At 46.7% G+C, this 20,618-nt stretch overlaps 1 protein-coding gene and 2 pseudogenes across 1 annotated transcript; 1 reads left to right on the forward strand and 2 right to left on the reverse strand.

Moving 5' to 3' along the window:
• Positions 1-308: 308 nt before the first annotated feature.
• Positions 309-4,999, reverse strand: LOC138400729 (WAP four-disulfide core domain protein 6-like; annotated as a pseudogene).
• A 2,884-nt stretch (positions 5,000-7,883) lies between these two features.
• LOC138400967 (eppin-like) lies at positions 7,884-12,759 on the reverse strand. The gene is made up of 3 exons (XM_069496148.1): positions 12,665-12,759; positions 10,822-10,947; positions 7,884-8,046 (listed from the first exon to the last, which is right to left on the reverse strand). The coding sequence occupies exons 1-3, from the start codon at positions 12,757-12,759 to the stop codon at positions 7,884-7,886; spliced, it is 384 nt and encodes a 127-aa protein (XP_069352249.1).
• Positions 12,760-15,165: 2,406 nt separating this feature from the next.
• On the forward strand, positions 15,166-16,041 carry LOC138400837 (actin, cytoplasmic 1-like; annotated as a pseudogene).
• Positions 16,042-20,618: the final 4,577 nt, after the last annotated feature.

Here is a 20,618-nt window from a genome sequence, read left to right on the forward strand (position 1 = left end):
ACAAATCCTGGATCTGCTCTGGCTCGATTCTTAAGCATCTTATGGCAATTTTACCAGGGTAACAGTGCCACCGGGATTCCCAATGTGCAGGATTTTTACATGTCTCTCTCCCTTTTTTTGGTGTCACCAGAAAACCCAATGACTTCTTGTTCTCTGAAAACTTCATATAGGGAGATGAGAATATCTGCATATGGTAGTCATGAATTATTCAGCCTCAGAGAGATCAGACATCACAGAGCACTTTATTAGGGGCAACTGTAGGTTTCAAAGGGATAAATGGGGGCCATGAAAGTTGAAGAGATAGGGTCTCACACTGAGAAGAGGTCAAAGGGCGTAGGGCATTATGTTTGAAGAGAAGCCAAGCTGGAGGAAACGGAGTAAGCAAATCCTGGGTTTGGTTTTTGGAACTGCCAAGGTCTTGGAGGTTGAGATTTGGCCAGTGGAAGCTGACGTGGGGCATCCGTCAGATACACACAGAGAGAGCCCTGGCCTACAAGCCAAACCCTGGAGGTATTTCCAGCTCCTCGTTATCCTAACCAGGAAGATGAGTCTGTGAGACAGAAGGTAAGGGGTGAGATGCTTGAATCCCAGCCACCTTAGGAACCAAATCTTGCAGTTAATGGAAAAAAAGCAGGTGGGATCATTTTTACATCTTTTGGCAGGAAAAAAAAAAAAACAGTAGTGAGGTGAGTTTGGGGGCTCATGGAGTGATGGTGAGTTCTGATTTGTTCAGTGGGGTCCAGTTTTTGCCTGTTGCCCCTGTGTAAGAATTAATGGCACCCCACTTTGAAGCACTCTCAAAAGTGTCTTGCTTTGGCCAATAAAGTATGTCGTTGCCTTAGCTATAAATCAACTTAAAAAGGGAAGAAAAGTGGCAACAAAGCTTGGTGAGTAGGAAAGGCCTGTAATGACTGGCTAGGGAAGGGTGTCCAGCCCAGGGCTGGGCCTACTGACCTCCCTCTGACTTGGCCTGGGATGCCCCACCGCTTCTGTTTATGCACCCCCTTCTCTCTGCACCCCTACTCCCCTCATATCTGCCAATTTCCCTTTAACTACTGCCTCCCTTCCCACCCTCTCTTTCCCAAAATATCCTTCTACTTACACCTCTGCAAGGTGCATTCATACGTTCTGATTGGAGCTGGCTCTGTCCGCCCCTAGCCTATCAAGGCCTTGGAACAGACCAGCCAACACCCAGACCTCTCCATGTGGCCTTGGTGAGCACAGGAGATTGGGGCCCCTGGGACTTACGTTTTCTTTCACAGGTGACCATGCAGACAGCTTCAGATTGGAAGTTGTTATTGTTCCCTAGGCAACCGCCATAGATGAATTCGAAGCAGCGCTCAGTTTCGTTATCATACCACCAGCGTGGAAAGTAGGCCAGGCAGGGGCCAACCACCGGTGGCAAACTGCATATGTCTGTGGGGAGATCGCAGAGCACAGCAATGTGGGTACCTGTCTCCATGGAGAACATCCATCATCTTTTTCTTCCTCGGGCCACTGCTCTCTTTGTCTCCCCGGAGAGGTCAATTTGGCTCAGGGCTGTGCTCCCAATTCAGTATGAACCTTGACCACTCACTTTACGTCTCTGATCCTCGACTTCCTCATCTGTGAGACAAGAATACAAAATCCCACCCTGCTTGTCTTGCAGGGCAACTGTGAGGAACAGCTGCGACACCACGTGGCCTCTCGTACCGTGCTTCCCCAACATCTGAACACTAAATCTCGCTGATTTTGCCTCCTAAATGACTCTCCTTTATTTCCTTTCTGCCACTTTCTTAACTCAAGCATCATTATATTTTTCCAGGACTGCCATGAAAGGTCACCAACTGATCTCCAAGGCTTCTCCAATCTGCTCCACATTGGTTTCCAGAATGACTGATCCATTGGGCTCAAACTGAAGTTCTACCAAAACCCAGAAGGACTTCAGAATCCATTTCCTCCTCCTCGTCTCCCACTTTATGTCTCCTGTTGCCCCCAACACCCACCCTTTGAAACTTCATGCTCTAAAAATAATCACGTTCTTACACACCTCCATGCCTTTGCACATGCCTGAAATCTCCATTCCTCTCTTGCTAACTGGGTGCACTCCTGTTCATTCTTTAAAACCCTCCCCAGACATCAACTCTTGGATGATGTCCTTCCTGAATCCATTCTTTACCCCTTGTTTTTCTTAACTGCTTTTCAATCTTGAACATACTTTCTTCACTTCCGTTTAATTTTCTGTTCATATATTCTATTTTCTCCATGAGAACATGAAGTTTTTGAGGGTAGGTAGGGATTGTGCTTTAATGTTGTCTTGGTACAGCAGTTCCTAGCAGATAATTTGGCACAGAGTGGATGCTTCAAGGGTACTCACAGAAACAAACAAACAAACAAAAAAAGAATGTACCCTGATAAAGAAGCATTTATTGAGCAAGCAACTGTTTTGCCCACAGTACTATGAGGTACAAACAGAGATCTTTAGAATCTCTTAGTCTGAAGCACAACAGAACAATAATGATAGCACTTACTGAGTGCCAGGCCCGTTCTTAGCATCTGACATGCATTAACATTTAATCTTATGAAGCAGGCCCTCTTGTTCTCATTATGCAGAGAAGGAAACTGAGGTTTGGAGAGGCTGAGTAACTTTCCTGAGGTCACGTGGATTGTAAGGGATTCGGATGTGGATAATCCATTGCTCTCAGGACCAAGGGCAAATCCCTTACCCCTGCCCCCACCAAGTCCAGCTTCATCTTTCTCATCTCCTACTGTGCCCACGCTACTCTCCGCGTCCCTGCCTCACTGGGCCTGGGTATGCTGTTAACACAGAGCCTTCGCACGTGCTGTTCCCTGTGCCTAGAAGGCTATTCCCTCCCACTTTTGCCTATGTGCTACCCATCTTTCAGATCTTCAATCATGGATTCCTTTTCCAGGAAAAGCTTTTCTGATCTCCATGGCCACAGAGAGCGAGCAGAGCCTGCTACGGGTGCCAGGCCACCAGTGAAAATTTGTTGAATGAATAGTCCCTGATGGTCTTTACAGCTCAATTATATGGGCAGAGCAGAAAGAGTGTAGGAGGTCTAAGGTGGTCAGGGAAAGAATCGCTGATTTACATACACAGAGGGGCCTGGAGAAAAAAGCCAGGAAATACAGATCACATCCCTGTCTTTTGTAGCCATCGTATAACCTGTCACAATGTTGACATTTGATGGGACTTCAGTGGCTACTTGGCATCTCAGAGGATCACCGAAGAGTAGCCGAGAGAGCCTGTGATCTAATACCTGCACCTGTCTTATGGATGGGGAAGGTGAGGCCAAGAAAGGAAAAACTACATTGCTCCTATCACATACCTAAATAGAGGGAGAAATGAAATTAAATCCATGTTTCCCAAGTCCAGCACTGGCAGGTTTGTGTCACGTAGAAGATATGCCAAGACTCTTGGACAGAGATCAGCCACCGGTGAACCAGGAGAAGGAGTTGGACAAGGCCGTGCAGGTGGGGTAGGAGGTGAGAGCATTGGGTAATTCACGGGGTCTCTGAGTTACCTTGATTGAGGTCTAAACATTTCTTTCCACAGCTAAACAGGCAACACTTCATGTTTTCTGGGCAATCTCTGCTCCTGATGCATTGATTCCTTTCTTCCATTTCACATTTTATTCTAATTTTGGGACACGGTTCTAAAGGAGGGAAAGACATATTCACTTGAGGCCTTAAAGGGGCCAGTGCTCTCCTTTCCAAGAACCAGGGCAGCACTGCGGAGTCAGGGAAACTTGTTTTCACTTCCCCTGTCCCCAGAAGGTAGTGACCCCCAGAGGGCTCAGGAATTTCACACCACCACCCACATCCCCAACCCCATAACAACTCACCTAATCCCTATTCCAACCCCTCCCCCCTACCCTCACCACCTGTAAGGTTCCAGAGAGAAGGATGCTTTCCTCTAGGACTACTCTGGTCACTCTGCCTTCCCGTGCTTTGATGTTTCCCCAGGAGGCACGGTAGTTGGCGATGACTGAGGCCTCCATTTCTGGCATCACGTGCCTGGGCTTTTAGATTTTGCACCGCCCTTGGTGTGGCAGGTCCCCTCTATGAACCTTGATTTCCTCATTTGCCTACAGGGTTGTTTTGAAGACTAATGCAACAAAGTTTGAAAAGCCATTGTCAAACTGCCTGGGCCAAAATAATAACGACTAATATTGAGGAAGCACTCACTGTGTGCCTGGCCTTTTCTCCTTAATGCCCAATACAACTCTATGGGGAAGTACTATTTATATTCACATTTTATAAACAGAGGAATCTGAAACACAGGGTGGTTATGTGAACTCGCTCAAGATCACACAGTTACTAAGGGGTGGAAGCAGGATTTGAACCTACAACGTGTGGCTCCTGAGCACTCACTTTCAACCACTACTTTTAAAGTGCTCAGTATATAAAGCTGCTAATTATGGGCCTTCATATTCCAGCATTCCAAGGGACTTCTGGGTACCATTTTTCACCGCAAAGGCAAGGATCCTCTGGGTGTGGGTGTGGCTGTGGCTGTGGCTGTGGGGAAACCTTTGGGGGCTGCCATGGGAGGATGTGGGAGCCGATGAGGTGGTACTGGGGCAATGGCCTGTTTTTCTTATGGGAAAGTTCCTTGGGCTTCCCAGTCCCTTAGTCCATTTCATTAGGTCTAGGTCCAGGCACCTCCTGGAAGAACTCCTTGCAATGGCAGTGAGGAGTCAGTTGCCACGGACTTAGGTTCCTGCATTCACCAAAGTCACCTTGCCAAGAGGAAGGGGACTGAAAAAATGGCTCCAAATAACTCCCCCCTCCTACCCAAGATCCCAGGCTGAGACAGAGGAAAACACCCCTCATCTGTGAAATTGTCCCTTTTTCCTTCCTCCCCATTGAGTTCCCTTTCTTCACTGCAAGGACCGAGTCCCCAACACTTACTGATGACCCCTTCAACCAGCCCAGGTCCCTGGATGCCGTCCAGGAGAATGAATGGTACTAGGATCGGCAGAAGTCCTGAGAGTCCCATTTTAGAAGGTACTGGTCTGGCTGGTTGCACCAAAACTAGCAACTGCTGCTCAGGAGCTCCTCCCTTTGAACTTTTGTTTTCTTTTCTTTTCTTTCTTTGTTTTTTTTTTTTTTTTTTTCTTGTACTGCCTCTGAACTTTGGATGCTCCAGTGTAGCCTAACATTTCAAGAGTCGGCACTGGACACGAGCCAGCCACACTCGCTCTGCTGGGAACACCAACTCCCCAAGGCCATCAATGCAATTAACTGGTACCTACCCTGCGGGAAGGGGCTCTAGAGAGGTGGCTCTTAACTCAGCAGTCTGAGCCCCTCTGGCTCTCTGGTCTGCAGGGGAGATGGGGCGCATCTTGTCTGGGGCTCTCCAGGCTTCCTTAGCAGAAGGGGGTGTTTAACTACAGAGTCTCCCATTTCCCAGGGGAAGTGTGGAGGTCAAGAGTATCCCGGTTCTCACCTTTCTTTCTAATTTTACTCTCTTCCTGACATGTCTATTTTTCTCACGCTGTTTCTTTTTCTCCCTTTTATGCCTCTCTGTGCCTTGTACCCTGTGCTTGTCTCTTTTCCAGTGGGTCTTTCTGTGTCTGGGATCCTTTCTCCCCACCCTTCTCTTCCCTCTCTCTCCTCTTTGGTGTACCCATTTTCTTGAGCCATTGTCACAGTGAAGGTATTGTCCTGAGTGGGGTTTGAGGGAAGAAACAGGTTGATTCCAGGCTGCACTGAACCTTCAGAAAGTGTCTGTCCAGGTCATGGTATTTTGAAAGAATGAAAGAATACTAGAGCTTCTATCATCGGGTGCGATTTAGAATTGGTGATGCAGGAGAGAAATACTAAATGCCAGTTATGATTTCGGAACCAGCTGCCGCAGCGGGGGCTGAAGAATGTCCCACTGGCCTTACCGGAGAGTGGTAAGTTCTCTGGCAGTGGACGCCACGCGGGAGTGAGTGACTGCAGAATTCAAGTGGTGACTGCTGCCCCCACCCCACAGGCCTTGGCTCACCTCCAATTTCACCTGCAGCTGCAAGAGACAGTCCCACTGCACATTTTTTCTTAATCCATTTTTTTAAAGTTGAGGTAGAATTTACATCACATAAAATTAGCCATTTTAAGGTTAACAATTCAGTGGCTTTTTTTAGTACATTCTCAACATTGTGTACCCACCACCTCTATTAGTCCAAAACATTTTTGTCACTCCAAATGAAAACTCCCTTCCCATTAGCAGTCACTCCCGATTTCCTCCTAACCCACTCCACCCCCTGGCAACCACTAATCTACTTTCTCTCTCTAGAGATTTATCTATTCTGGATATTTTATATAAATGGAATCATGCCGTGTGCTACCTTTCATGCCTGGCTTCTTTCACTTAGCATAATGTTTTTGAGGTTCATCCACAGGGTAGCATTAGCGCTTCATTCTTTTTTTTCTGGCTGAATAATATCCAGTGCACGGGGACAGCCTCCCACCCCAAGTGCCAGAGTCCATACTTCTCTGCTGTGGGTTTTCTCCGGCTCCCTGGGAGTTGTTCAGCTTGCATGCGGAACAGTCTGGAAGAGTGAGGGATTTAGCACCCCAGGCATCTGGTGGGAATGGAATCAGTGGGTAAGTACCTCAGCCTTCCCGTCCCGGGAGACAGATGAAGATAATTTGAAGGTCTGTATTACATGGTTCTTTAGAGGGTCCCCGGTGGGCTTGGGCCACAGTTTCCCACAGTGGTAACCAGCTCACAATCGACCCTTCTCTCTTCCCTGCGACACTTACCCCACTCTCCGCCCTGTGCTTCTTGGGAGAGATCTCCCAAATAAACCACCTGCGCCCCTGCCCTTTGTCCCAGGGTCGGTTTCTGGGGGATCCAAACTAAGGCAGCATTCGTGGGCCTTTGCCTTAAAAGGGTTTTACAATTTTTTGAAGAAACAGAGGAGGATAACAATGTTCCTGGAGCTCTCAACTTTCTGACTCTCCTCCATTCACTGATGTCACTGGGAGCTTCAACGTGCCAAGCAGATGTGAATTACTGAGCCTCAGAGTAAAGGACTTAAGCCAAGTACTTTATTGGGAAAAATTGGGAGCCACACAGTGTAAGTAAGGAGCTTTAGAAGTTAGAGATAAAGGGTAAAGTATAAATATGGGATCAAACCTGAAGGATATTATTCATGAAGAGGGGTGGAGAGGGAGGAAGGGGAGGCAGACCCTGCGGTTCAGTTTGGGAAGAGGGACAGGGCTCGGAACACCGAGAGTGGAACTGTGGAAGCCAAGTCGGAGCATCAGTCAGGTTCACGGACAGTTCTTCAGAGCATGAGCCAAATCCTGGCCGTTATCCCTGTGTGTCCTTATCCATTCAGGAAGAGGAGCCTGTTGAGAAAGTAGGACAGGACCAGCTGAGCATCTTGGGCTCAGCTTATCTTTGGAACTTGCAGTAATGTTTATACATCTTTCCACAGGAGGACGTTAAAAGGAAGTGGGTTTGCGTTGGGAGCTACTCATCTCCGTCAAGGAAAACTGGATGGGAGGGGATTGCTGGCAAAAGCCGTGTTGAGGAAACTGATGGCCTGGAAGGGCTGGTCGGCTCACGTGTCTAGGCTGGATGTCCCGTGGCCCCTCTGCAATAGGTGTCTGAGATTTCACTCCATCCACACCTCCCTCCACCCCCCACCTCTCCTCATACTTGCCAGCTTCGATTGGCCCCCGCGTCCCTGTTGATCCTCAGTTCCCAGAAAGCCACATTGTCTACCCCTTTTCGAGGTGCCCTCTTCCCTCCTGCTTGGAGCTGGTTCTGTCAGCGCCAGGTCTGCCAAGGACGTAGCTATCCTGGGACGGACCAGCCAACACCCAGGCCTCCCAGCATGGCCCTGGCAAGACTGGGGCCCCGAACTCACGTTTTTTTTGGCAGGTGTTCAGGCAGTTGGCTTTGGTTTGGAAGTTGTTATTGTTTCCCAGGCAGCCACCATAGATGAAAAGGGAGCAGGTATTGTTCTCCTTATTGTACCACCAACGACGAAAGAAAGCCATGCACGGGCCAGTTTCTTTGGGCATAGTGCATATATCTGCCAAGAGACCCTGGAGTTGAGAAATCAGAGTACCCACCCCGGAACAAAATTGTTCCCCCTGGAAACCACCATGGATGAAACTGGAATAAACTCCTTTTCCCTATCACAGCTCGGGACCCAAGCTCCATTGACATATTGCACATATTGCCAGGGAGACCCCAGAGTGGGTGTCTGCATCCCATCCCTGGAGACAGTCGTTGCAGACGCAGTTAGTTAAGATGAGGTCATCCCAAGGTAGGGTGGGCCCCTAATCTGATGTGACTGGTGTCTTTATTTAAAAAACTGTAAATTTGGGCAGAGTCGCACACACAGGGAGAGCACCATGTGAACATGAAGGCAGAGATCAGGTGATGCGTCTGCAAGCCAAGGCACGCCAATGATCGCCAGCACAGCGCCAGGAGCTAGGGGAAGGCGTGGAACAGACTCTCCCTCGCCGTCCTGACACCTCACAACCCCGAGAAGGAACCAGTCCTGCTGATCCCTTGACCTCGGACTTGCAGCCTGCAGCACTGGGAGACAACCCGTTTCTGTTGTTTAAGCCACCCAGCCTGTGGTACTTTGTTACAGCACCGCTAGCAACCTGATACGGGCCCCAACTAAACAATACCTGCATAGTCCTGCATAGTGAGGGTAAACCACAGCTAAACAATTAAGTCCTGTTGATTTTTACCTCCTAAGACCTCACCTCTCTGCCAGTCTCTCTTCAGTTGAAGCCTCAGCATCTCATGGCTGGGCTGTTGAGATAACCTCGCACCCATTCTCCTGCCTCCAGTCCTGGCCCCTCCAGTCAATCCTTTATGCTGCCCCTCTGGTGGGTCTGAAAGCTAAGCTGATCCTGTCATTCCACGGATAAGACCTCCCTTGACTTTGTGACATAGTCCTCCCGTGACTCACAAGGCCCTTCATCATCTGGCTCCTGCTGTGGCTCTGGCCTCCCCCCCTGGCACGGTGCCCCCCTGAGCTGCGTGCTCCAGCAGTAGTCAGCACACCGTGCTATGCCAGCCCTCCATGCCTTTGCCCCGCCATGTGCCCACTGCCGCTCGTTAGTGACACTCCCATTCTTCCTTCAAAGCCTTTCTCAGACATCAGCTCCCCTGTGACATCTCTCCTGACTCCACTCTACATCCCATACTGCCACACCTTGCTTCTGGATCTCGTGTGCATGTTCGTCATTTGTTTACATCTTCGGTCTCATCCCTGAGGCTGGGAGTTGCTGGTGAGCAGGGACTGTGTCTGATTTCATCTTGGAATCCCAAATCCCTAACCGGTAGCCTGGCACAGTACAGGGCTTTATGGAATGTTGGGGGCAAAATAAAATATATCCTGATCTGAACTGAATAAATCATTCATTGAACACCTACAATATGCTAAATGCTTTAAGGGACAAAGAAAAGGCAATGGCCTTTGCTACTTAGGAGCTCCCAGTCAGGAATGACAAATGATTTAAGCTAATATATATCAGGTGGACATTATGTGCCCAGCATTGATTTAAGCACTCCACGCACATCAATTTATTTGATCCTCAAATGACCTTTAACATTGGTCCTTTCATCATCTGAGGAAACTGAGGCACAGTGAGGGGAAGTTGTTAATTTGCCCAAGACTAAAAGGCTGGTAAAAACTGGACTGAGATGTGCACCAGGAAGTCTGGGTTCAGGATCCTCGCCTGCAGGTGTGTGAACAACGTAGCCCCCTGTCTGCTCACTCCACTCCCCTGTCAAACCCAGTCCGCTTCACCTCCCAAATACCTCTCCTCTCTGACATCCCACTCTTCCTCATCCCCTCTGCTACCTCTCCAGTCCAGGCTACCATTTTCTTTCATCTTGATGTCCTTCAAGATACTCCGTTGCTCCTCTTTCCCTCTCTGAAGGCGTAGTACAAACCTGATCACGTCCCCAACCCTCCTCAAGGGATTTCCGTGGCCCTTAGGATCAAGGCGAGACTCTCTAACCTGGCCCACCAGACCGGGATTGTTTAATCCCCACCTACCCAGGATTTTCCTCCCTTATACCACACTCATGCGCACTCTGCAATCCGGTCCCCCCGCGGGCCGCACCGCTGAGCCTTTGTGCGTGCTGTGCCCTGTGCCTGGAAAGCCCTTCCACTCACTTTGTGCCTAAAATAGCACCCGTCTTTCTAAACTCAACTCCAGGCTTGCTTTCTCAGAGAAGGCTTTCCCAACCTTCCTGACCACGCTGAGCAGGCCAAATCCTAGTATGGGTCCCAGAGGCACTCAATAAATATTTTTTAAACCAATAAATAAAGAATCTCTGATAGTCTTTTTGGAGCCCCGGGAGATGGGCATGGAGTTAAGATTGCAGCAGCGAAGGAAAAACCCTCTGGTCTGGAGTGGGCAGGGAAGGATTCCTGGTACAAAGTTGTGTAGGCAGAGGGGTGGTCACCCCAGAGCAAAAAGCTAGGAAATATAAATTTCTTAACTTATCATTGGAGGCAACAATGTTGGTATACGTTAGGACAACAATGGTCACCTGGGAACTCAGAAAATCATGATAGCAAAAAGTAGCCACGTAGCCAAAAAACCATCTGATTCAATTCCACTCCTTCACCCACCTTTGTTTGGGGAAAGTGAGTCTCAGACATTCTCTAATGTCACACGCCATATTAGAGGCAGTAACAAACCTACATCCCAGGTCTCTCGAATCCGGCAATCTTGTCCAGAGACCACCCCTCAGTGAACCAGGGGACAGTGCCAGTCCAGGCAGGCAGCAGGTGAGGACGTGGGTAGGGGTGTTGGTTGGTTATTACGAGGCTCTGAGGATTACCTTGTTCGAGGTCTAAACATTTTTTCCCACAGTTGAAGACGCAGCACTTCTTGTTGTCCTGGCATTGTCTGTCCTTTGTACACAGGTCCCTTTCTTGGAATTCACATTGCTCTCTGATTCTGGGGCATCTCTCTAGGGAAGGAGCAGTCTTACAACATGAGCCTCGGAGGGCACAGTGCCCGTCCTTTGCTAGACACAAGGCGATTCTAGGGAGACAGGGAAGTTTGCTTTCATCTAGGCAAGATCCCCGGGAGTCCTTTCCCTTGGGGTGACCTCATGTGTTTCCCTATTGTGGGCATCACCCTCCCTGCAGACCACCTTCTAACCCCAGTCCTTAGCCCCATCCCTGCTAAAAGGCAGAATTTCTCAACCACTAGTGACATTTGAGCTGGATAACTCTTCATTGTGGGGGGCTGTCCTGTGCACCGTAGGATGTTTAGCAGCACCCCTCGCTTCTTCCCATTATATAGAGTAGCACCCCTAATTGTAACAACCCAAAATGCCTCCTGACATTGCATATGTCCCCGGGAAGGCAAAATAGCCTTTTTTGGTTTAAGCTGGTTTAAGCATATCTGCCCTTTTCTCTTGTTGAGGAGTCAATGTTTGGAAGTTCCTCTGGGGGGCAATATTATTTGGTGATCCAGCAGTCCCCAACCTTTTTGGCATGAAGGACCAGTTTCACAGAAGACGATTTTCCACAGCCTGGAGGGTGAGGTGGGGGGGATGGCAAGCGATGGGGAGCGGCTGTAAATACAGACGAAGCTTCGCTCACTCACCTGCCACTCACCTCCTGCTGTGAGGCCCGTTTCCTAACAGGCTCAGACCAATACCAGTCCGTGGCCTGGGGTTTGAGGACTGCAGCAGTGATTAATGTCATTCACCCTGGAGTCAGTTCAGTTTTTGAATTCTAACTCTTGGCCTGCCACTTACCCTCTCTGAACCTCAGTTTCTTCATCTGTAAAAGCATTTTGGCCTCACAGACTTGTGAGGAAGAAACGAGACTGTGTCAAGCTCTAATCATAGTAAGTGCTGCACAGCAATGTTAACTAACATTTCTTAAGTACTTACTATAAGCCAAACACTCTTCTAAACATTTTAAATGTATTATCTCATTTAATCCCCATAGCAGCTCTATGACACGAATCCTATTAATATCCCCATTTTACAGATGAGGAAACCAAAGCACATGGAATTGAAGTAACTTGGCCAAGGTTATGTGGCCACCAAGATTTGGAGCCACTAAGTCTGACTCCAGATTCCTCTTTTTTTGTTTGTTTTTTTTTTTTTTTGGAAACCCCTCCTCAGAAATCCCTATGTTCTGAGTGTTCAGCAAATGGTAACAATTATCATTATTACCACAGAGTAATGGAGTATTATTGTCTTAAGTTTAGAGGGACTTCTGAATACTGTCCTTTATTCCAAAGTCAAGGAACCCCTGGGGATGCAGGGACACTTTTTAGAACTACATTTGAAAGAACCAGGAGCAGATAGACATGATATCCTGAAAAGTGGGCCTTTCTCATGGGGTGAGGGGAAGGTCCCTTGGGCTTCCCAGATTCCAATTAATATAAGCTCCTCCTATAAGTGTTAGACCCTGTGACTCTACCCACCCACCCTCTGCCACCTTCCCAAGAAAGACTCTCCACTTTAAGGGGGCTGAAAGTGGGGATTGCCTAAGTCACGGTTCCTGCGTTCACAGACAGGATCTTCCAAACCTCTCCCTCCTCTCCCAACCCGGGACCAGGGCTAAGATGGTGGAAAGCAACCCAGATCTGACAATTTGTTCCTTCTTTCTTCCTCCCAGCAAACTCGCCTCTCCCCGGGGCAAGGGCTGAGGCCCAGTACTTACGGGGAAAGAGCCATTCTCTCAGACCAGGTCCCTGGACACTCAAGAAGAGGATGCATAGCACCAGGAAGCTCAAAAGTCCAGACAATTTCATTCTGAAGAGGGACCTGCCTGTCTGGTGGTTCCAGAACTTGGAAATGTCTGTCTGCCTTGGCCCCGCCTGTTCCTTCAGTAGCCAGCACCTCGGGGATAAGAACTGGAGACAAGCCAGCCACCCCCGTTCTTGCTGGGAACGCCAAGTTCCAAGGTCGTACATGGGACTAACTGGCACCCACAGCTCACAGCACTGGGGGAGGGTCTCTTGCTGGATTGCTCCTGGCCTTGATCCCTGGGCTATGCTGGGCTGGGCCCTCTGGTCAACCCGGGGAGTGGGCGAAGCTGATCTCACACTTTCCAGGCTGCCTCAGGCATGAATGCCACCATCTCAGGTCTTCATCTTGGTAATCTGGAGAGCTGTGGAATATCCTCATCCTTCATTCATTTTGCATTTACATGCATGCCAACTAGCACACCCCTTCTGTTTGTCCCCGACAATGTGTCTCTATCAATCTCTTGGTAACTCATTGTTTCTCTGAGACGCTTTGTGCCTATATCTAACTTTTTTCTCTTTTTCTGTGGGTCTCCCATGGTTTCTGTGTCCCTTTCTCCCTCTCCCACAGTTTCCTCCCATCCTTCTCCCTTTTATCTTCTCTTTGGGTCACTCATATTCTCTGACTAACGCCAAAGAGTAAAGATGTTGCCACTGAGTGGGCTGTGGGGGAAGAATCGGGCTGATTACAGAGTCTTCAGCTGGTGTTTGTCAAAGCCATGTTGCTTTGAGAGCGACAGAGAAGGTCAGAGCTTATAGGGGAGCTTCTACCTTCTGCTGCAAACTCCTTATTGTCTGAGGAAAGACCGTGAGATGAAGGGAACTGTCCAAGAGACTACAACTGAATACAGTTCAGTAACACCACAGAGTTTCTGGGTTCTAACTGGGATAGTGGAAGACCTACAGGAAAGAGGGTGCTGGCGACCTTGGGCAGCATCCTGCAGCCACGGAATCCACAGCACCAGCCACTCAGTCAGGCCTGGTTATGGGGAGAGATATTCTTCAAAGAGTACATGTTATCTTCAGGGCTCCATTTCTTTTTTTTTTTTTATAACTTTAATTTTTATTTCAGCATATTGTGGGGGTACAAAAGTTTAGGTTATGTATATTGCCCTTGCCCCCCACCCCCAAGTCAGAGCTTCAAGTGTGTCCATCCCCTAGATGGTGCATATCACACTCATTATGTATACATATACCCATCCTCTCCCCTCCCCACATCTGCCCAACACCTGATTAATGTTATTCCTAAATGTGCTCTTAGGTGATGATCAATTTGATGGTGAGTACATGTGGTGTTATTTTTCCATTCTTGGTATACTTCACTTAGTAGAATGGGTTCCAGCTCTATCCAGGAAAATACAAGAGGTGCTATATCACTGTTGTTTCTTATGGCTGAGTAGTACTCCATGGTATACATATACCACATTTTATTAATCCACTCATGTATTGATGGGCACTTAGGTTGTTTCCGCATCTTTGCTATTGTGAATTGTGCTTCTATAAACATTCGGGTGCACATGTCTTTTTTATAGAATGTCTTTTGTTCTTTGGGGTAGATGCCCAATAATGGGATTGCTAGATCAAATGGTAGGTCTACTTGTGTCTGTTTAAGGTATCTCCATATTGCTTTCCACAGAGGTTGCACTAGTTTGCAGTCCCACCAGCAGTGTATGAGTGTTCCTGTCTCTCTGCATCCATGCAGGGTTCCCACTTCCTTCTGTGACTAGGTGTTACCCTTTTGGGCCAAGCTTTATTCTCCAAATTTTCCTACATGACAGACAGAAGCCACCCTTATCATCAGCGAGTGACGATATGGTCACAAAATTTGGGATGACAGACAGAGCCTCCATGGGAATCCCATCCCGCCAACTTCACAATCTCACTTAAGGAAGATCCCACGAGAGATAAGGGGTAGAGTTTCTAATGAGTAACATCCTCAGCAGTGCTGTCCTCTTATTCTACTTCCCATCTTCTCCCAAACTCAGCCCAGCTCAAGAGAAGTGAAAACCCAGAATAACCAGGTGGAAGGGTTCTGAGGGACCATCAAGCCCCATTTTCTCATTTTATAGACAAAGATCATAGGCCAGAGAAGTGAGGTTGCTGACTGAATGTCACCCAGCAAGTGAGTGTCAGAGATAAGGTTGAGGGAGCTGAGCACATCAGTTCTTGCCACAGTTCCCTAGGGAAACTTCTGGTATCCATGTGGATATAATATTGATATTTCACTGTGGAGTTAAAGGTGGAGAAGAATGGTGAGTCCAAAAGGGGTGAAGAGCCACCAAGACCATGTCCACCCTGTGAGCATGGACCCCTGGCCCTCACCCTGCTGCTCTGCCACTGGTCCACATCCACCACCCAGCTCACCACAGATGACAATATTGCCGCACTCATCATTGACAATGGCTCCAGGGCATGATGGTGGCCACAGACCCAAAAGACTCCTACGTGGGCAGTGTGCCCTGGAGCAAGAGAGGCATCCTGACCCTGAAACCCCTATCGAACATGACATTGTCACCAACTAGGAGCACATGAAGAAGATCTGGCACCACACCTTCTACAGCAAGCTGCCCATGGCTTCCAAGGAGCACCTCATGCTGCTGACCTAGGCCCCCCAAACCACAAAGCCAACTGTGAGAATTTGATCTAGATCGTGTTTGAGACCTTCAACACCCCAGCTATGTAGGTGGCCATCCAGGCTAAGCTGTCCCTGTATGCCTCTGGCCATACCACTGGCATCATGATAGATTCTGGTGACAGAGTCACCCACACTGTGCCCATCAACAAGGGCTATGCCCTCCCTCCTATGCTGTCATCCTGCATCTGGACATGCCTAGCCAGGACCTGACCAACTACCTCATGAAGATCCTCAGGGAGCATGGCTACAGCTTTACCACTGGGGCCAGGTGGGAAATTGTGTGTGACATCAAGGAAAAGCTGTGCTATGAGGCCTTCCTTCCTGGGAGTGGAATCCTGTGGCATCCATTAAACTACCTGCAGCTCCATCAGGAAGTGTGACATGAACATCTGCAGGGAGCTGTATGCCAACACAGTGCTTTTTGCAGCACTACCAGGTACCCAGACACCAAACAACAGAATGCAGAAGGAGATCACAGCCCTGGCTCCCAGCATTATGAAGATCAAGATCATTGCTCCCCGCCCCGAGCACAAGTACTCCATGTGGATTGGTGGCTCCATTTTGGCCTTGCTGTCCACCTTCCAGCAGATGTGAATCACCAAGCAGGAATACAAGGAGTCTGCCCCTCCACCATCCACCACAAATTATTCTAGGCAGACTGTTCCTTAGCTGCATTTGTTACACCTCTTCTTGATAAAACCTAACTTGCTCAGAAAACAAGATGAGATCAGCATGGCTTTCTTTGGTTTTGTGGGGGGGGGGGTTGTTTGTTTGTTTTTGGTTTGATTCAGGATTTAAAAACTGGAATGGTGAAGGCAACAGCAGTTGGAGCTGACATCCCCCAAAGTTCAACAATGTGGCCAAGGACTTTGTATGTTGTTCTTTTTTCTAAACAGTCATTCCAAATGTCATGAGATGCATTGTTACAGGAAGTCCCTTGTCCTCTGAAAAGCACCCCCTTCTCTCTAAGGAGAATGATCCAGTCTTCTCCCCAAGTCCACACAGAGGAGGTGACAGCTCTCCTTTTGTGTAAATTATATAATGCAAATTCTTAAAATCTTTGGCTAATACTTTTTAAAAAGGCAAAAGATTTATATGATCTGAAGAGAAACCAGAGTGATACTTTTTATCTTTGGTTTATTTAGAATGATCAGCTATCGTGGTCCCCTGTTTGTCCTCCAACTTGAGATGTTTGAAGGCCTTCAGTCTCCCTGGGAGTAGGTGGAGGTGTGGAGGCAGCCAGGGCTTACCTGTACACAGACTCAAGACTGGTTCAGTAAAAGTGCACATCTTAGAAAAGGAAAGGGGGCGGAGAAGAAGGTGATGTCATTAGTGGAGACAGAGACTCAAGACTCATGGAGTCAGTAAATGGTTCCCAGGGTCCCCAATTAAGGTTGCATTTTTTTTTTTTTTTTTTTGAGACAGCATCTCACTCTGTCACCCTGGGTAGAGTGCAGTGGTTTCATCACAGCTTACTACAACCTCAAACTCCTGGGCTCAAACAATCCTCCTGCCTCAGCCTCCCAAGTAGCTGGGACTACAGGTGCACACCACCACACCCAGCTAATTTTTCTATTTTTGAGTAGAGATGGGGGTCTCACTCTTGCTCAGGCTGATGAACTCCTGAGCTCAAGTGATCCTTCTGCCTTGGCCTCCCAGAGTGCTAGGATTACAGGCATGAGCCACAGTGCCCAGCCTGGGTGCATTCTTTTCTAAATTTTGTTGAAAATAAATTAACACTCTTTCTGGTTGTTCCATCCTATTCTGTCCTGCCTAATTTTCAGGCACAACCAAGGGTCTCATTTCCCAAGCAGGTGGAACTAGATTTATGTCTTTGGAGCCTGGGATGCATCGTGGTTTTGGCCCTTCTGTCACCTAATTTCTTAGAGAAGGTTGGGCAGAGACCTACCTGGGCCTTTGCCTGTCTGTGCCTCATCTCTTCTCACTGAGGGCCATGGTGCCCTACTTCTGCCTCAGTGCCACTTCTGTTCTAGGACCAGTCCTGTGCTCAGAATGGGGGACTCCGAGAAGAACCAAGCAGACTGGCCTCTGTCTGGCAACTCTTGCTTTTGAATTAGACCAAGACCTGTCACATGGACTGATTTCCTGTCGCTGGCTTTCTATGTTGTTCTCTGTGCCTCTAACTGTATTACTAGATGGCATGTTTGCTTCCCCACATGGGCTCTGAGCTCCATTAAACAAAGCTGTGTCTAGAACCTAGTACATAGAACATGAATATGCCGAGAGGAAACAGTACATCCTCCTGGGTGAGTGAAGTAGGTGGGGGGATTGGTAGGTGTGTGTATAGGTCGGTGAATATATGGATGGATGGGTAGCTGATAGAGTGATGAACAGGAGGATAGTTGAATGAGTAGGAAAGGGGATGGGTGAGGGAAGCATGGATATTTGGGTGCATAAATGCGTAGATTATGGATAGGTGGATGACTGGTTGGCTGGAGATGTGGAATGGGTTGAATATAAGGATGAATAGGTTAGTGATGAGACAGTGGACCTATTGATGGAGGCTGTTTGAAGGGAAGGTGCATGAGTAGATTGGTGTGTGGATGGAGGCAGATAGGTGTAGAAATCATGGGAAAGTATGTTGAATGGGTATAAAGTAATTTGTGTGAGAGAGAGAGAAAGAGAGAGGGAGAGAGGTAAATGATAGGTAGATGGATTAAAGACTGGATGTAAAATGGGCAATTAGGTAAGTAGAAGGAAGATGAGTAAGAAGGATAAGTAGATGGACACATGGGTGGGGAAATAGATAAATTGAAAGGTGTGTCAATGGAAGGATAGGTGAGTGGGGATCGGGTACTTGGATGGATGGTGAGTGAATGGGTAGATTAGTAAGTGGATTGCATGGTTAGTGGGTAGATGGGTGGGTAGAAACATGAATGTATGAGTGAAAACATAAATCAAAATTAAAGATATGAAAAGAATCACATAGAGAACAATTTATACTACTCTAAAGTAATATAGGGAAAATTGATCAATTTTAGCAAAATATAAAAGGCCTAAGTTCACAGAAGAGGGGGTAGAGAACCTGCACAGACTATAAGATGAAATATTTAAAATTTACTAAAATATACCACCATAGAAGGAACATGACCTAGATGCTTTTGGGCCTGCATTTTGTGTAGCCTTCAATGAATAGAGACTTGGTATGTTATCAAAAATATTTCAGATCATAGAAAAAGTAGATACGTTTCCCAATTATTTTCCCATGCTAGTTTTGTGAAAATAATATGACCCAAATAGCAAAATGAACAAAAAATATTAACCTACTTTCCTTTTGACTATAGATATGAAAATTCTAAATAAACTATTTGCCAAAAAATACCAACAGTGTATTGATACAAGTATACTATCAATGTGATTAAGGTTATTCTAAGAATGCAAGGATGGTTCAACATATGAAAACTAATGTAGGTTATTAAGCCAACAAATTAGAAGACAAAAATCATTATATGACTATATGCTTAAAAAATATTTGATAAAATTTGGCAATCGTTTTCTTTTTCTTTTTATTTCAGGATATCATGAGGGTACAAACATTTTGGTTACATTTTATGTTTTTGCCTCACCCAAGTGAAGATTAGAGGCATGCCCTTCATCTCTATAATGCTCACCGCATCCATTAGTTGTGAGTTTACACCCCCCCCCACCCCCTAATCCCTGGAGAATATTACTACCGTGTGAGCACCATAGTGTAAAATTCAGCAATCATTTTCAGTGGCAACTGTAAGTGGATAGGAAATAACCCTAAAAAAGGAAATGACCTAAGTGCATAAAATCTATTTATCCCAAATCCAACAACAAATGTCTTTTTATACTACTGCAGTAGCTATTGACTTGAAAATAAAGAACTAGACACAGACAGATGCTATTGCCTTTATTTTCAACTTTATCTCAGAGATTCTGCATAAGAAGACAAGAAAATAAAGTCATCAAGTTGGATAAAAAGAGTCAAATTTATCATTATTTTCAGATGTTATGAATATATAATCAAAGTAACCCTATTAAATATTGTTATACTTAATAAGACAATTTGGAATGAAGAAAAAATGGCAGACTAGGGGTGACCTCCTGGCTCTTTGCTCCCAGAGTAGGAGGTGAAGAACACGGACAGTTACATAGGAGTGGATCGCTCTCCCACAGGATCAGCATCGTGAATCTGCAGAGAAGCCGTGCGGGACAAGCAGCACTGGAGAAAAAAAGGTGAATTGGAGAATCCACCACAAAGTGTGGAGAGTGCAAGATATACAATAGGGAATAGAGCATGGGACTGCCACGCCCATTGGCCGGCCGGAACAGTGTGATCTGACCCCCAGAAAAGACCTTGTATAGCCAAAGCAATCTTAAGTAAAAAGAACAAACTGGGAGGTATCAGTCTACCAGACTTCAAGCTGCAGTATAAGGATATAGTAATTAAAACAACATGGTACTGGCACAAGAATAGAGACATAGACCTTTGGAACAGGACTGAGAATCCAGAAATGAAACCATCCACATATGGTAAGCTAATCTTTCACAAAACAGACAAAAATATACATTGGGGGAAAGAATCTCTTTTCAATAAACGGTGCTGGGAAAACTGGATGGCTACATGCAGAAGATTGAAACTGGATCCCCACTTCTCACCTCTCACAAAAATCAATTCAAGATGGATAACAGCCTTAAACCTAAGGCATGAAACCTTAAGAATTCTAGAAGAAGATGTTGGGAAGACCCTTTCAGACGTTGGCCTAGGCAAAGAATTTTTGAAGAAGACCCCCAAAGCAATCACCACAGCAACAAAAATAAATAAATGGGATCTGATCAAAGTAAAAAGCTCTTGCACAACCAAGGAAACTATCATTAGAGAAAATAGACAGCCTACAGAATGGGAGAAAATATTTGCTCTCTACACATTTGATAAAGGGCTGATAGCAAGAATCTATCTAGAACTTTAAAAAAGCAACAAGAAAAAATCAAACAACCCCATCAATAAATGGGCAAAGGAAATTAACAGAAACTTTTCAAAAGAAGACAGAATAATGGCCACCAAACATATAAAAAATGCTCAACATCTCTAATCGTTAGAGAAATGCAAATCAAAACCACAATGAGATATCAGCTAACCCCAGTGAGATTGGCCTCTATCAAAAAATCTCAAAACAACAAATGCTGGTGAGGATGTGGAGAGACTCGAACAGTCTTACACTGCTGGTGGGACTGCAAATTAGTG

The sequence above is a fragment of the Eulemur rufifrons genome, chromosome 20, assembly GCF_041146395.1.
Source record: "Eulemur rufifrons isolate Redbay chromosome 20, OSU_ERuf_1, whole genome shotgun sequence".
NCBI lineage: Eukaryota > Metazoa > Chordata > Mammalia > Primates > Lemuridae > Eulemur > Eulemur rufifrons.

Excerpts from the sequence above, each read along its gene's own strand:
- LOC138400967 (XM_069496148.1), bottom strand. The coding sequence starts at position 12,759 with ATGAAATTGTCTGGACTTTTGAGCTTCCTGGTGCTATGCATCCTCTTC. Across the intron at positions 10,948-12,664 it reads GAATGGCTCTTTCCCCGTAA|ATGCCCCAGAATCAGAGAGC; the intron begins GTACTGGGCCTC and ends TTCCCTAGAGAG. Across the intron at positions 8,047-10,821 it reads AAATGTTTAGACCTCGAACA|GGTCTCTTGGCAGATATATG; the intron begins AGGTAATCCTCA and ends TCTCAACTCCAG.